The sequence below is a fragment of the Tympanuchus pallidicinctus genome, unplaced genomic scaffold, assembly GCF_026119805.1.
Source record: "Tympanuchus pallidicinctus isolate F22 unplaced genomic scaffold, pur_lepc_1.0 scaffold6, whole genome shotgun sequence".
NCBI lineage: Eukaryota > Metazoa > Chordata > Aves > Galliformes > Phasianidae > Tympanuchus > Tympanuchus pallidicinctus.
In genome coordinates, this window is record NW_026294780.1 from 34,793,835 (window position 1) to 34,811,739 (window position 17,905).

At 38.8% G+C, this 17,905-nt stretch overlaps 1 protein-coding gene across 4 annotated transcripts in view; it reads left to right on the top strand.

Annotated features, from left to right (window-relative positions):
• Nucleotides 1-2,430: 2,430 nt before the first annotated feature.
• PCDH9 (protocadherin 9) overlaps nt 2,431-17,905 on the top strand; it is a 724,127-nt gene continuing 708,652 nt past the window's right edge. For all 4 annotated transcript variants that reach the window (XM_052705569.1, XM_052705565.1, XM_052705566.1 and 1 more), the window contains exons 1-2: nt 2,431-2,879; nt 4,107-7,276. In XM_052705569.1, coding sequence (XP_052561529.1) covers nt 4,241-7,276 — 3,036 coding nt within the window. In that variant the 5' untranslated portion in view covers nt 2,431-2,879; nt 4,107-4,240. The remainder of the gene's footprint in view (nt 2,880-4,106; nt 7,277-17,905) is intronic.

The window sequence follows — 17,905 nt, forward strand, 5'->3', positions numbered from 1 at the left end:
TTCTCTGTTTACTGTTTTTTTCCCTTCCTAACACAGGCTAACCCTGCATACATGAGAAGAACTCATTTATGAGCATGTGGTAATCAGTTCTGACTACAAGTTAAAGTCATCCTTGAGCAAACAGAAAACTATTCAGCTTAGCAATAAAGTTAAATAATTATTACCAGGCTATGTGATGTGACTACAATGTGACATTGAAATAACTATGGTGTGATTAGAATAAGAATGTTATATGTCTGTGATGTTACTAGAATGAGGCTATAAAACGTCTGTGATGCCATACTGCTGTGATATGACTAGTGTCAGAAAAAATGTGTGCATTATTAATGCATACATAAACACGCCATATTTCAGAAGCAGACTGCATTACACAGAAAGCTCACAGTCCTAATTATCTTCTTTATTAATGGCTGTTCTGCTTTGTATTTTAGAAGACGAAAGGATCACATACTTAATTCATTCACAGAATTCTTTTTTCTAAGTGGTTTGGCAGTGAGGTTGCTCCTTTGTGTCACTTGCTTGACTTTCAATGCTGGGGCTCTAGCCATCCTTCCTGTATTACATAATGAACATTTTTCTTAAACTATTATTAGATTCAGTTCCGTTTGCTACCATTACTTGATGTCATCAAAACCAGGATCAATTTTTTTTCTGTGTCTGTAATAGGAGTCTTTCAGACACAAATACAAAGCACTGCAAAACTAAGACTGCGTAATCTTTACACATCATGCAACAACAGGATTGCAGTGTTCACATACGGAGTGTATTATCAGTCTCTATCACTTCCAAGGGAATGTACCACAGTAATATCACTATGTGCCACACAAAACCAAGCCATGAAAATTACTGACCTCTAACAGATATGAGGAGCTTCCACAACTGCCTAACGCTGTGCTGTATGTGTGTATGTATATTGGAATCTGAAGGCAGGAGCCTGCATCTGAAAATGTAAAATCTTCTAAAATCTTCGAGGCAGTAACTTGGATCTCTTGCTGGCCAACGCTATCAACTGAAACAGCAGACACTTTTTAGTTACAATATCGCACATGAAAGAAGATAAATACCGATGTTATCTTTTCTTTTTGTATGCACATATATTTCAAAGGCTTAACCAGAAACAGCAGCCAGCGTGGCCATGTATCTGGGCATACAAATTGGATAGGTACTGTGTGATACGGCTTCCAAGTTCAAGCTGAGAAAAGCTAGCAGTAAAAGCATAGTCAAATGAAGATTCATTCATGCCTGAGAAAATGTTTTAAAATGCACTACATATAACACACCATATATAATGTACTATAATCATCCTCTTGTCACACTTTTGAGGTCAGTTGTATCATAACACATCGGCATTTTATTACACCGTCTTCCAGGCATGTGATGCTGCTTTGTGGCTAGCTGGATAATTCACCTGTGTCATTTACAGGGAAAGAGAAGTGATCACTTTTATTATTTATCAGGCCACAGAAAAGTGTTTTCCAGCTCGATGTTTAAGCAGACAGAAACACAAGCAGCTAAACAGCTCTCCCTTTCCTTCACTGAGTATCTCCGCTGACCCTTCGGGAAGGGGAAGGAGAAAGGTGTGCAGGCGTAAATGGGAGCCGAGACGTGGCTGGAGTCTGAGCAGCGTGAATTATAGATGAAAAGGCATGTATTAAATATAAAGCCGAACCACGCAGCGGCGGGCCGGGGCAGGCTGCTTGCTGCGGGCGGCGCGCCGGCAGGCCGCGGAGAGTGCGCAGCCACTGCCGCCCCGAGCGCGCTCCCTCCGCGCAGCGCGGACGGGCGCGCTCGCTGAACTCCCCCACTCCCACCCAATAAAAAAAAAAAGCCATAACATCCCTATTTTCCCCAGATTAGCCGCACATCCTCTATCACTGCTGCAACCGGCAGCGGGGCACCCCACACTCGCCAGGGCGGCCCCAGCTCCCCGTCGCGCTCTCGCCTGCTCCCGGAGCGCTGCGACCCGAGACGCACTCCGCCTCCCGCCCCCTCTCCGCGGGGCTCCGCGCTTGTTCGCCCCCTCCCTCCCCGCGCCGCCCGCCGGCCGCCCGCCAGCCGCCCCCACCGCCCGGCCGACCCAAGGAGCGACGTGCCCGGCGGCCAATGCCAGAGCCGCGCTCCGGCAGCCGCCTCCCCCGCCGGCGCGGACCAATGCGGTGCGGCGGGAGGGGGGGCTTAGCGCCGCGCACACCCTCCCTCTGGGCTTATTGAGAGTTATATCAAGAATTTCAGTTCAGAGAGAGAGAGAGAGAGAAGGAGAGAGTGTGCGTGAGAGGGAGACTGGAAGGGAGGAGGGAAAGCGCTGTCGCTTCCTCCCATCACTAAAGCAATAATCTATTAGGATTTTTTTTTTTTACCTTTGTTTTCTTTTTTTTTTTTTTTCCTTTTTTTTTTTTTTCTCTCTTTTTTTTTTTTTAATGTGTGCAACTATCAACCTAGAGGTAAGAAGGGGGAGAAAAGGAACGCCAGACCAACTCTGTCATTTCCAGTAAGAAGTTGCAGACTTGATGTAGCTGCCTCTGCTGTGGTGAGAGAGGGATGGAAATTGTGTGCAGTGCAGAGTGGAAAATACTCCCCATCTAAAGAAGTGCACCGGATTTTTGCTTGCTGCTTGTTTGCGCTGTTGCGTGTGCGTTAAGCACCCGAAGGATCGCCGCTTAATAGAAATGAAACATGGAGAGGATGACTAACGACGGAACTGTGAATTTGTTCCCTGGAGTTGCTAATTTGCCACCCCGAAGCAACACATATCTCAAGGAGGAAGCGTTTGGCTGCTGCTGATTTCTCCAAAACTGGTGGTTTACCAGATGCATTGTGCTGTATCTGCTGGAACAGATCATTGCTTAGCTGCAGCAGATCATCAAAGGTAGACAACCAACGTAAGTGCAAAGTTACCCATACAGCGTGATGCATTTCATTAACAAAATAATGATCAGAGCCAACACACAGTGTATTTATCTAGGGAAAGGATCAGTATTTCGGATTCAGTTGGTGTTGGTGGCAAAGGCTCACCTACTCCCTGTCTCTGCATCCCTACCTGCATCACTCCGCTGGAAGTAATCACGGGCAGCAGCTCCCGTGCTGCTTAATGCAGATAAGGTTAGTGCTGAGGGTGCCCAGTTCCCCCAAACTGCAGGTGCTGGAGCCTTGCTCCCGGGTAATTCACAGCTAGCAGAGCATGCAAACACAAGTCCTTCTGTCGCTTTTATTTATTTATTTATTTTCTTTATTATTTTTTTTTTAACCTGCAATATTAGTCTGCAGTATTTATGTGTGGCAGCTGCTAATAACATCCTAAAGGGAGATCAGTGTCAATGGAGAAAGGCTGAAAGGCTGTACCTTTTTTCCTTCCCTTATATTCAGAAAATATATTCACCCCCTCCATCTGTAAACATACTGGCTGCTCCTAAGTTGCGTTTGGAATTTCCAGCCCCCTTGGTTTAGACCGTGTTTTAAAACAAACAAATAAAGTTTAAGGTTATTAAACAGAAGGGGAAGTATCCAAGAGAGGATGCACTGGGCTGAAAGTGTAAGAAACTGTAAGTCCTGTTATTGTCTCATCAGTTAACAGGGATGTGAAGTCGCCAGTGACGACTGCTGCAGCAGCAGCATGTCCGGGTGGTTATTTCCCAGTACGATCACAGTAGTGGGGGATGCAAGGCACAGGGAACAGAGAGAAATCTGGTTAGCAAGAGCTGAAAAATGCGTATGGAAGCAAACAGCAAATGACATTTGGCAGCTGCCATAGCAGTTAGAATCCAGCAGAAGTACAGGAAGATTTTTACTTGCACCAAATGACTGGGTGGAGGAGGGTAGAGGGGAAACGCACGTTACGGATTACACGGTGTGCCAAGAAATTATTCAGAAAGTACGTGTTGAAACTGCAGCTACCCTTAATCCTGCAAGTAGTTATTTCTGTTCTCGCTCTCTGCAAACGCAGCCAATGGGATATTAGTGTATTTGTCCAGAGGGATTGCTTGTAAAGGGGAGCAGTAGGAAAGCATACTGCTGCAAGCGTGCCTTGCAAAAACAAGTAGTAGTTGGAAATTGTGGATTTGTCATACCTTAAAAACCAATAATGCTGTTCTGTGTGGTTGTGTTGACAGTGCTGTCTCCAAATAAGAAATGAGATGTAATGCATCCTGCAGTCCATGCATGCCTCCTCTTGCAAATTGCGCATCATTTCTGTGTGGAAACCTTTAAGTCCTAAAATCCAGGAAAAGACAATAAAAACATTATCATGGACCTGAGGGAATTTTACTTGTTGACCGCTTTGATTGCCTGTTTAAGGCTGGATTCTGCTGTAGCTCAAGAACTTATTTACACTATTAGAGAGGAGCTGCCTGAAAATGTCCCCATAGGAAACATACCAAAGGATCTGAACATTTCTCACATCAATGCTGCCACGGGGACCAGTGCCAGCCTTGTCTACAGACTGGTGTCTAAAGCAGGGGATGCCCCTCTGGTCAAAGTGTCCAGTACCACCGGGGAGATCTTTACAACATCAAACAGAATAGACAGAGAAAAACTCTGCGCTGGCGCTTCCTATGCAGAAGAAAATGAGTGTTTCTTTGAACTTGAAGTGGTGATTCTCCCCAATGACTTTTTTAGGCTGATCAAGATAAAAATAATTGTGAAGGATACTAATGACAATGCACCTATGTTTCCATCCCCTGTCATCAATATCTCCATACCAGAAAACACTCTGATCAACAGTCGCTTTCCAATCCCATCAGCAACAGACCCTGATACAGGTTTCAACGGTGTGCAGCACTACGAGTTGTTGAACGGGCAGAGTGTCTTTGGCCTGGATATCGTAGAAACTCCAGAAGGAGAGAAATGGCCTCAACTGATTGTGCAGCAGAACTTGGATAGAGAGCAAAAGGACACCTACGTGATGAAAATCAAAGTGGAGGATGGAGGTACCCCACAGAAATCCAGCACAGCTATCCTGCAAGTCACAGTAAGTGATGTCAATGATAACAGGCCAGTTTTTAAAGAGAGTCAAGTAGAGGTTCATATACCAGAGAATGCGCCTGTAGGCACTTCTGTAATTCAGCTTCATGCTACAGATGCAGATATAGGAAGCAATGCAGAAATCAGATATATTTTTGGTGCCCAAGTTGCGCCTGCGACCAAAAGATTTTTTGCTTTAAACAACACCACAGGGCTGATCACAGTTCAGAGGTCCTTAGATCGGGAAGAGACTGCTATTCACAAAGTGACAGTGCTGGCTAGTGATGGCAGCTCTACACCAGCTCGGGCAACTGTGACCATCAATGTCACTGATGTAAATGATAACCCTCCGAACATAGACCTCAGGTACATAATAAGTCCCATCAATGGCACAGTGTACTTATCTGAGAAAGATCCTGTCAATACAAAGATTGCCCTAATTACAGTTTCAGATAAGGACACTGATGTGAATGGCAAAGTGATCTGTTTCATTGAGAGAGAGGTCCCCTTCCACCTGAAGGCAGTTTACGACAACCAGTATTTGTTAGAGACCTCTTCCTTGTTGGACTACGAGGGCACCAAAGAATTCAGCTTTAAAATTGTTGCTTCTGATTCTGGCAAGCCCAGTTTGAACCAGACTGCCCTGGTAAGAGTTAAGCTGGAGGATGAAAATGACAACCCTCCGATTTTCAGCCAGCCTGTAATTGAGCTGTCAGTTTCTGAAAACAACCGTCGCGGTCTATACTTAACAACTATTAGTGCCACAGATGAAGACAGTGGGAAAAATGCAGACATTGTTTATCAGCTTGGCCCTAATGCCTCCTTTTTTGATCTGGATCGAAAGACGGGAGTTTTGACAGCCTCCAGAGTTTTTGACAGAGAAGAACAGGAGCGTTTCATTTTCACTGTTACAGCCCGAGACAATGGCACCCCTCCTTTGCAGAGTCAAGCAGCTGTAATTGTTACTGTGTTGGATGAAAATGACAACAGTCCCAAATTTACTCATAATCATTTCCAGTTTTTTGTATCAGAGAACCTACCAAAGTATAGCACTGTGGGGGTGATCACGGTGACTGATGCAGATGCTGGGGAAAACAAAGCGGTGACCCTTTCTATTCTCAATGACAATGACAACTTTGTGCTGGATCCCTTCTCTGGAGTTATAAAGTCCAATGTTTCTTTTGATCGAGAACAGCAGAGCTCCTATACCTTTGATGTCAAGGCAGTTGATGGAGGGCAACCTCCTCGCTCTTCTACAGCAAAAGTGACCATAAATGTCATGGATGTTAATGATAACAGTCCTGTTGTCATCTACCCGCCTTCTAATACTTCTTTTAAGCTGGTGCCACTCTCAGCAATTCCAGGATCAGTGGTAGCAGAAGTGTTTGCAGTGGATATCGACACCGGAATGAACGCTGAACTGAAGTACACAATAGTGAGTGGAAATAGCAAAGGTCTGTTTCGGATTGATCCAGTGACAGGTAACATCACTCTGGAGGAAAAGCCAACTCCTAATGATGTGGGGCTGCATCGCTTAGTTGTCAACATAAGTGATTTGGGTTATCCCAAATCTTTGCATACTCTTGTGCTTGTTTTTTTGTATGTAAATGATACTGCTGGAAATGCCTCTTATATTTATGACTTGATACGCAGGACTATGGAAACGCCTCTGGACAGGAACATAGGAGACAGTAGCCAACCCTACCAAAACGAGGACTATCTCACAATCATGATTGCTATTGTGGCAGGTGCCATGGTTGTCATAGTGGTGATATTTGTCACTGTTCTTGTTCGCTGCCGGCATGCATCCAGATTCAAAGCCGCCCAGAGGAGCAAACAAGGTGCTGAATGGATGTCTCCCAATCAGGAGAACAAGCAAAGCAAGAAAAAGAAAAGGAAGAAAAGGAAATCTCCGAAGAGTTCTCTTTTGAACTTTGTGACCATTGAGGAGTCCAAACCTGATGATGCAGTTCATGAACCCATCAACGGGACAATAAGCCTTCCAGCGGAGCTGGAGGAGCAAAGTATAGGAAGATTTGATTGGGGCACAGCACCACCAACAACCTTTAAGCCTAACAGTCCTGATCTTGCCAAGCATTACAAATCTGCCTCTCCTCAGTCTGCTTTTCATCTCAAACCTGACACTCCCGTTTCAGTGAAAAAGCACCACGTGATTCAGGAACTCCCTTTGGACAACACCTTTGTTGGTGGCTGTGACACCCTTTCCAAACGCTCTTCCACTAGTTCAGATCACTTCAGTGCCTCAGAGTGCAGTTCCCAAGGAGGCTTCAAGACAAAGGGCCCCTTACACACCAGACAGGTAAACGAGCACTTTTACTGGTCTATAAGTACTGCATACAAGTGCCCGATCAACCAGTATTAAAAGTGCCAGTATGTTCTTTTTTTTGTTTCAGTCTAATTTAACTTAAATATATTATGGGGGGGAAAAAAAAAAAAAACAACAACAAAAAACAACAACCAAATAAAATAATAATAGTAATTAAAAAAAAAAAAAAAAAAAAAACCATACAAAAAACAAAATCAAGAAAAGAAAAAAAACCTCAACCACATTATTGCTTACCTGGGGCTTACCCACACATTTTCAAAATGCCTCTGGTACTTTGGATTCTGAAGATTACTGATTGTTGTAGGGGTCCTTACATATGCACATGCGTATGCATAAACAGACATGTGTTGTTTTTTTTTTTTCTCCCCAGTTTTTGACTACCCAAATGTAAATGTTATTGAAGAAAAACCTCTTTTATGCCAAATTTCATTTAGAAAAACGTGACTGCTTTGAGATTGAAGGGATGTATACATTCAATGTCAAATTTCAGAGTGAGTTGGCTTGAATTTCTTTAACAGTTCAAGTTGATATGGAACTTTATTAAGTTAGTGCTACTAAAGGGGTTAATTTTTTTTTCCCTAACAAAGACAGCTGAATTTCCAAGCTACTTCATCTGCGAAGCATGTGGTTTGTTCATAGAATATAACTAAGCCATACAGAAGTCTTCCTCTGTTTTGAGTTTAAATGATTTTGTTGTAATAGATTAAAGTTGGTATTGCATAGACAGTTCCTTGCATATTTTGAAAAAATGGCCAAAGCATACTTTCAAAAGGATTGCGTTCTCTGAATACATCTGAATTATGCAGAAAGAAGTCAGCCCATTGTAAATATTTTCTCATCTTAGTAATGCATAAGTGATCTGTCATAACTCATTTTAAACTGTGAAATACGCCATATGAAGAGGGATTAGGAGGCTGAGAAACTCATATTTCAACCAAATCCAGCATTAGTTTTTCTTAGGTCTAATAATTCCTTGCTAATAAAGATTTAAATGCAGTGCTGTCTAATTTATTTTATTGGTGCTTGTCTTTTGCCACTAAATTAGAATGTCAATATAGCCTGTAGATGGCACTAAGGTACTATGTCGCTTACGCTGGCCTGGTGCCAGTCCTGCAGTAGGTAGGAAAAGGGGGGAGGGAAGGACTAAGCTGATATTCCAGCCAAAGAACCTTTTATTTAATGGTAGTTGCACTGGGCTGGTCAGTAGTTAAGTTCGTGTGTTTACAAAGCAGCTTTCCAAGTGCTTAGCTTCCACTGCACCAACTTCTTAGGTGTTAGGAATCACTGTTGTATGCCTGTTGGCACTGCACCCTCCAAGTTATGGTGATTTCTCAGAATTTTATTAGAGATACGAATCTTGCAGAATCAAGCAAGACACATTTAGGCTTGTCTTTGCAAAAAGATTTTGACAGTAGCCAAGTTTAGGATAAAGTCATTCTCTTGCTGTTGCATTAGCCTTATCTGAGATGAATGTGGTGTACCCAGAACTGTCTTGACTTTGGGTGTCTGTAAGGTGTCACACTAACAAGATACTAAGAATAAAACAAGCACTTTTGAGGCAGTTCTGCTAAAGTAACTACTCTGAGACAACCGATAACAGTGAGATACTGAAAACATCTAAGAAGGTTCTCACAAAACTGTCACCTTTCTAAGAAATTGAAGTCGTGGTGAACTCCAGTGGCAGTTTTTAAGCTGCTGTACAGCACCATATACATACTGTCTGCATAAGTTTAAGAAAAGATCTCATTTAAAACAAACAAAAATAATCTGTACAAGAGCTCTGCATAATCAGTGGTTACTTGGCTGAAGTTTTCATGAGATTTTTTTTCCCCTCGGTTTAGTTACAAAATGTAACACCTCCAACCCACACATTCCTTTTCTGTTCAGAGATGTTGTTGAATTATCTTAAATTATCTCTCCAAACTCTATTAAGAAACTCAGACTTAATCCCCCACAGTAAACTGGGAAATTTAAGGTTTGAAATATTATTTACCTGACAGAATGTATATGCTCTGCACAGTGAAATTGAATATGAGCAAAATATAATTTAGGAAAAAAACAAAGAAACAGAAAAACACCCTACAGGTGTATTTTTAGTTAGTTATGTTCATTATATTAAATGTATTGGTTTCATTTTAATAACTGTCTATGTTTCTCTATATGGATATGATTCAGGTTTCACTGAAGTCTTATTAAATCCTTTCTGAAGTCAGCAAATATTCATATCATGTGATTTGAATCACTCCCTGCAAAAGCTGCAATATTATGTCTAACTGCAAGTATAACTCTTCCTTAGGCATACAGTTATCTAAACTGAGTTTATGTACGTTTATTCTGTGGGGAAGGAGAAGGTGCTGCTGAGGTTTTGTTGTTTTTTTTCTCAATGATGCATGTTACAGGAAGTAACCTTATGTCCCCTTAACACTTTTGGCTGGAGGAGAGCAGCCAACAATGGCAGTAATCATTAGCAGTCTTTGTACTATTCTTTCTGTAATTCCTGGGATTAGGATCTTGACTAACATGCACTGGCACTGCAGTTAAATACTCTTTCATAGGTCTTTCATAAATCTTTTAAATAGATTTTTGTAGAATATGTCCTTTAAGCAAAATATTCAGACTTAAAATAGAAATCTTTCTGAACAGTAGTTTAAACTAATGTTGCAGTATTGGAAACACTTTTTCTTTTTTCTTTTTTTTTTTTTTTTAATTCCTTCATGAAGAGATATTTAATTCTGTTTTCTTGAAATTTAAAATAATTGTTTTCTTTGTCATATGCTGGAAGTTGTAGTAAATTACTTGTAATATAAGTTTTCTGTGTGTGGTTTGCAAAATGTGTGGGAATTGTGGAGAGTGTTGAAATAGGGAAAGAAATATAGGATTAGTATTTGTCTAAGAAATGCTAGCATCCTATGTTTCTACTTCAAATTTCTTTCAGTTCAAGCAAAATATACATTAAGTGTATCTTGCAGATGACTAAATTAAAACTGGTATGGAGATGAGACCCAAGTCCCCACTTGGACTTCATTTAAACAAAATCCTATTACTTCTAATGGGAGCTGGGCTCTAGAAATCTGTTAGAACTGGGACCTGTGTCAGAAAGCCTTTAGAATTCAGAAATCAATCGTTCAATCCTAATTTATTAATATTTTTTACTGATTCTGTGTTATTGTTGATAATTTTAGAGGAAATTCTGTGGTTAAGTCTTTTCTTCACATATCTCTTTGAATTGCACAGGTTGATGTTTCAGAAGTACCCAGTATAAAAACCAAAGCCTTCTTAAAGTGCCTATCTTGCAGTAAACCTGGTGGATGCTCTGAAAAGAGCATTTTTGAATACTTGAACTTGGGATTGTTCTAAATGCTAATTCACATAATTAGGAGTATGGAAAGGATGTTACACACCACCAGCTCATATAGCTAAGCTTCCAAAATCAGTGTTATGACTCATAAAGAATGCTGAAATCTATGCAGGCTTCTCAATCAGTGTTCTTTTCAGAATTTGATTGAACTTTAAAATGCACTTGAAATTAGTAAGTCAGTACACCAAACAACTGCATAGAAATATAGTAGAAAACGACATGTATTCTTCAGAGTGAAAGGCCTTTTATAAAAAGCAAATAAATAGACAAAAGCCTCCTACTCAGTATCATTAGGTTAACAACAGATTAAATAATAAAAGAAATTATGGCCAATTTGCTGTGGTTATCCCAGTTTTAAATTATAACTTTATTTAATCAGATTTGAAGCACAGCACTGGCAAATAAAACAGTTTGTAAAATAAGTTTCAGTGAAGGTTTTGAGCAAAACCTTCAGTCTACATTCCTAAGAAAACAGCATTTAGAAACGTGTTTAGCTTTCATTTAAAGTGATGGGAATGAAGCACATCCTTGAAGTCCAAATGACTTCAGATGTTGTTTTCAAGAAAGACTGCACACAGTAACTCTTATGAGTCAAGATGATGATTTGTAAATTCTGGAAATGTGTGTAGTTCCAGTACTTTCTGGAAGGCTGAAAATATGTTGTCACTGTCCTTCTACTTCTGTGTTCTGATGGTAGAAATTAGGATTTGGGGCTGAACGCATTCCACACTAAAGTCTTTTGGTTTTTATTTTTCTTTTTAATGATACAGTCAATAACTATGGAGCTTCCTTTATTCCTTTTTCAGTCAGTGGACTTTTTGCCTGACCAAGGAATGAGTAGCCAGGCTCCTGCTGATCAATGCAGATTACTTAAGCTTATCACATAAAACTTTCTGTTGGCAAATGCAGCTGATATTGTCTTATACTGCAATGTTTAAATTTGTAACTTTGGGGTTTATATAAGAGAAAAAAAAAATGCTGAAAATGTTAATAACTCTAATTTGATATGCCAAGAGTGGGAATTTCAAGATATACATGAAGGAAAGCTGCATTGGAACAGCTGTATAGAATTTACATCACCTGCAAATATTAACGTTTTGTAACCATAGCATTCCATAATTCTGTACATAATATTATTTTTAGTGACCCTGTTTTAACCTACTACTACTAGTAGGGAAAAAAAAGCAACAACAACAACAAAAAAACCACAAACAAACCCAAAAACACAACACAATTCCACTGTTTCTTTTCCTTTCCATGTTTAACTTGTTTTATAAGTTAGCATGGATGTTAGTCCTGGGTGGGGACTACTTGCCTGGAAAAATGCCTGCATGTAAAATTCAATTGTTTCTAGGTTCCATATATTTATGTATCTATATACTAAAATATTTGAAAAGTTGAAAATGCACAATGCATTTTCTTTTTATCCTTGTATAACTGAAAAATAGGTTAACGGATTTTGCTCAACTGTCTAAAGAAATTCATCTTTCAGCTGAGACCAAGCATGGAAAATTTCAGCTGAAAAGAAGAATTTTTCAGAAAGTTAAGAGCATGTGAAAACTGGGGGTTATAATGGAAATCTGAACATAACCTTAAGCTATAATACCATTTTCAGTAGTGACAGTAGAAATGCTAAACTAGGGTAGGGAACATTCTGTGTGTACAGATACAGACAGTCAAAGATTAGCAAGCTTCCTTGTTCTTTAAATGTTTCCCATGCAAAAGAATTTTATCGGATTCACTGGGGTTTCATCTGTACTGAATGTGCAAAACCAAAATTCCATAAATGCTAATAAATTTGTGGCACACATGGGAGAGTGAATTGGATCCGGAGAGTTTAATACTATTGGAATTCTGTGATAATGTTCTTTTGTGTATCGGAATAAGGAAGTGTCCTTCTTGTTTCCACTTCAGATTTTCACTTCCAAAGAATCTATTCTTCTAGCACAGCAAAAACATATCAGCCACATTTTATTGACAGCAGTTTTATTGTAGCTAGAGGCTTACAGTAAGCTGTTTATTGCTGTTCCCTAACTCAGTTGACAGCAATTGGGGAATTAATTTTCTTGCCCCTGATGTGCTTTCTTGGGTATAAACAACAGATGTTAAAGATATGAAAACTGTGACCCATTTACATGTGGCAACTCTTTACGGGCACAGCCTACCTGTTTGGAGTGCAGGTTTCAAACCCTAAGGTTTCCTTCATCAGTTCGAGGATTCTTATTTTTGCAATACAACTTTTCATCTGCACACATTCTCTTCAAGGACAAGTACGTGATACCTAATGGACCAGTCCTCATCTAGGTGAAATCAGTTCAAGAGCAGCTGAGTTCAAGTTTCATTTATTTCAGGATGTGCTGTATCTTCTCACTTTAGGATCGAATTGTACCCAATATGCGGAAGATAGCTGACCAAGTGGATCTGCCTGTTCTAGGTGATACCTGAGTTTTGGTGTCACCCTGCAAAATAGCAAATTTATTTTAAAAAATACACTCAGAAGTTTCATCAGTTGATTCTAAAGTGGAGTTATCTGACATGCATTCTTTAATGTCCATATCTTTGCCATAAGGAAAAGAAAAACAAAATCACATATTACTTTCTTCTTTTATTACTGTTTTGACTTTATGGCCTGTGTTGGAATGTATGCAGGATGATTCATTTTCATAGACCGATGTGTGCATTTAATCTGTTCATTTCTGTTTTACATCTAATAGCATTCCATTGACTGGAAAATGTTTTCTCAGTCTCTAGATGAGAAATGAATGAATGCTATCTGCTATCATATTTTACTGAAGCTGAGAGTGGGAACATCTTTGTTTCCATTGGTGTCTTTTAGCTAATCGTTTGCTGCATAAAGGGCGGCTTTAGTGTCTCACTTAACTGAGATTTTAAGTGCTTGTTTTGACACAAATATTATTGTAACTGTTCTTTTATAATTAAAATATCATATAAAATAGTTCCTTCTAGAGTAGCTGCAATATTTTTTTTTTCTAATGGGTGGTGTTCTATTAGCTATGAAAAAAAGGCTGACCTAGGACACCGTAAACGTATTACTACACTCTTGTGTTGGTTGTACAGTTACAAAAACTTGAGATAAATTGGTGTGCTTAGCAACTTTTACCTGTACAAAACCACTTGTAGATTATTCCTAGGATGTGAGGAGTCAGCAAAGCATTTGGCCCCATGTAATTTTGGTATTAATTTCATGTTGATCTTAATAGAAACATTTGTGAAATCTTTCTCAGTTTTTCTCTAACTTTCTTGGTAAGGTAGTTTAAAAATCTAATTTGTAGTCACACTGAAGTGTTCAAACTGTAGTCTTGGAAGTGTTGCTGCCGCTTTTTCTTACCTGTAGTTTCTTTTCTGACATGTGAGTAAAAGTGAGAGATCTGTTTTAAAGTTGACGTGGGATTTTTTGCATCTCCTGTTGACAAAGAAGGACAATTGAGTAATTTAGCAGTTTTCAGGAAATGACTGAGAAATGACTGCAGTTGGTGTGTAGCTTCTATAGTTTCCTATGAGATGATGTTGTACTTTTGCCATTTCTTTTGTGAAATGCCACACTGTTTTTATTTATATATTTTTTTGTGTGTATATGTATTAATATTTCTACTTGAAAGTTGTTCTCGAATATGCACAGTTCTTGCTATAACAGGAATATAAGGAGCTTTTTCTTAGAGTAGCTGTTCAGTATTTGATGTTAAATCCAAATTGAGATAAATCTGCTGATTAATGCCATCTGTAGCTCTTCCTGATGTTAACTGCTTTATAAAAAATGTAAGATAATACCAAGAGAATATTTTCGGAATCTAAAAAACATGTAAGATGAGTTGGGACTCATATGAACTAAAAATCATTTTATTTTGAGCAGAATTTGATAAAATGTGGAAGATCAGTTATCTAATTTTTCTTCCTTCCTTTATTCCTCACCCATAATCACAGGAACAAATCTAGTAGCGGTTTAAGACAGCAACATCTCCCTGCTCCAAAAAATTTAATTAGATAGTCTCTCTGGCTGATAGCTGTAAGAAAAAAAAACAATCAATATTGATTTGTAAAATGCTTTGTAGACACAAACTGATTTTCTTTCTTTCTTCTTCATTCCTTCTAACCAAATTAACTGTGAGATACTACCTGTATTTTACATTTTGCAGTATATTCATTCTGACTATGTCCTAGGCTTTCATATGTTACTAATTCTGTGGGGTTTTTTTTCTTAATTGTTAAAAAGTCTTTAAAAACTGCCAATTCGATACTTTCTGTCAACTGAGCTACTTTAGTAGTTTTATTTAGCCTTGTTTGGTCATATAGCCTTTATTACTCTTAAAAATCTAAAAGGAAATTCATGCTTCAGTTGGTAATAATAATTCCTACTCTTAACACCTCTTATAGATTGGTATCTGGCAGCAGTGTCTTTTAAATGGCTGAACCTGGCAGATATAAATTTCTGCCTCGACATCCATGCTTCTTCAAAGCTTGCAAGTCAGGAAGACAACTGGGTTTCTCAAGGAAAGGTGTTTCTATCATACATGCTTCTATATATGACCTATTTATCAAGGTATTATAATGAAAAGAAATTAAAGATTTGATACTGATCTTCATTTTAAGCACTGAGCTTTTTCTGAGTCTCCTTTTCCCTCTAGAATTTTTTGGAAGAAAGTTTAAACACCTTGGCTTAACAGAAATGGGTCTTGGAGCTACAGAAAAAAAATAAATAATGCAGAATTGTGAATTTTAATTACAGTGAATTCCCCCTTGATACTTAAAATAAGGTGTCTTCTGAAGAGTAGTATTAAACCCCTGGCTTTAGTACTTTTCCCCAGTCAGTGCTGTGCCAGTCCGTATTCTTGCAGCATGTAATGTTATGTTACATTAATGTAATGTAATGTATTTGAAGATGCGCCCAACTTCCAACTGTGGATCTAGCCTAATTTCTGCAAATGATGTTCAGAAATAGCAAACATCTTCCTTTGTATAATTTTCCACAGTATATTTAGCTAGTAGCACCTGTGTATGCAGTACATGATTTTGCTTCTGTTGATACTGTGGATGGATTGGTATGGTGTAACTTCAAATTGTATGTCAAATCATTGATGCTTCTCTGTGTTCACAGTTTACCTCTTCTGAAAGAAAATACTCTGTTTCAACTAGTTGCAGTAGCTGACCAATGCAGTAGGGTAAGATACATTCCACACTGGTGAAGACTGAATACAGTGAAGAGTATGTGCCAGTACTTTTTGTTTTGTTAGTAGAGAGCATGCGCCAGTCTAGCTTTCTTACTGAAGTCAGGAGAAGGATTTTAAGGGCAGGTATTTCTGTAGGTAAAAATATCATTTGAGTAGTGTATATGCCCACAGAAGATAGACAATGTGCTCAGTTACCTTTGGGAAAGTCTTCTTTACAACATGGATTTAATACAAGGGCTACTGGATCAACTGAAGCATTCTTTTTCTTAAGTTGTTATCAGGCCATTTGCACAGCTGACTATTTTAGGAAGACAGTACATTGAAACCCCAGTTATTTTCTTTTGGTACTGTGCTAAACATTTCTGTTTTTCGCTTCCCTGATAACTCATTCTATGAATGTAAGTAGAGAAAAAGGAAGCTGTAAACTTTTGATCTCTATCCTCTGTTATGTCTGGTCACTTGTATCACAGTGTAAAAATGCTTCTTTTACCTCTCTGTTTTAGGTCCATAGCAGTATGAATTTTCAGTCTCTTGTCAGATTGTTCACTTTCGCCATTTCAGAAATAGAGGTCAAAATATCATTGAAGTGCAAGTGTTGCCAGTAAGAGAATTTGAAATTACCTTCAGTTTGTGACAACAGTACCCTGAAACATGGATTGCTCTGAAGCCTGCAGAATCCAGAGCAGCAGGAGTTAGACCATGCACCAATAGTGAAGTTGTAGTCGTCTCCCATGTTTTTAACAGCTGCCAGATAAATATAAATAAATAAACGAAATCTGCATTTGCATAAGGACAGTAAAACTTGCCTGTTGAAATGTAATCTCTCCTGCATACAGGAGATGGACTTTCCTATTTGAGATTTCATCAGCTTCATCTCAGAAAGCTGTTACATCTGTCAAACACTTCAGTTTGAAATGAACACCTGATTTTTTTTTCTTCCTTTGTGTGCTACAAGAGCACCTGGTTGTCAATCAGTAGAAATACAAAACGAGTCAAGATAGATGATCCGCTACTGTGATTGGCATTTTATTTTTATTTTACAAGTCTTTTTTTCTTCTTCCAACTGTGATGACTAAAAAATGGCAACACTTGTCTATACTGTGAAAATAGATGAAAAAACGTGGATGTAGCAAAGGGAAGTGAGCTTTGATTCACTTTGATCCTGTTTCTCTTCACTTCTGATAGCCGTCCTTTCAAGTATTAGAACAGTTCAGATGGACAGCTGCAGGAATTGTAATTGAGAATTGTGAGAATGGCAATCTCAAGTGGTAAGTGATTGAGATTTAAATATATTATATGTTTGAAATTTAAAGACTTACTTTTTCTTCATTTTTACTAGAGAATTAATGCATTGCAACAAACTGTATGCAGCCCATAGTATTTACCTGGTAGAGCAAGACCGCTTCTGAATGAGCTGTATGGGCTTTCAGATACCTCCAGGTAAAGGGGCAGTGCAGGACTTGGAGTAATTTAAACCTCTTGATAGTTTCGCTTTTTAATCCACTTCCTTGATTACAGATCAGAACTTTTGTTTCTTGATGTGAATTTTCAATCCCTGGACTAAGAAACTGTCAAAAAGGTAGACTTTTTTTGAAGAATATTTAAATGATAGATGTATTTCCCTGACTCTGTTATTGTCTATTGATAGCAGCCCTACTGGACATCAGTGGATTTCACTATTACTCAGTGTTGTTTAAATGTAGGCTTTGGTCTTCTCCTGTGCTTTAGCAGTGGATTAAGAAATATTCTAATCTGTCACAGAGTATGAAGAAACTAATGGCATGTGAAGTATTTTAGTCTTTAAGATCTACTGTAAATGATATGAAAAACAGTGTCATTTGGCTGATGCTTAAATACATCCCTTTCTTTTATGATATACTGTCACTACCCTTTCTTGTTTCTCTTTTTAATCTCTTCTTTCTTTCTCTGAGTAATTTATTTATTTATTTATTTAATTTTTAAATTTTTTTAAGCATCCATTTGTACACACTAGAAATTTGATACTTCCTCTAAAATACTGTTGCAGCAGAGAAGTGGCACCTTTGTGTACAATGTGTT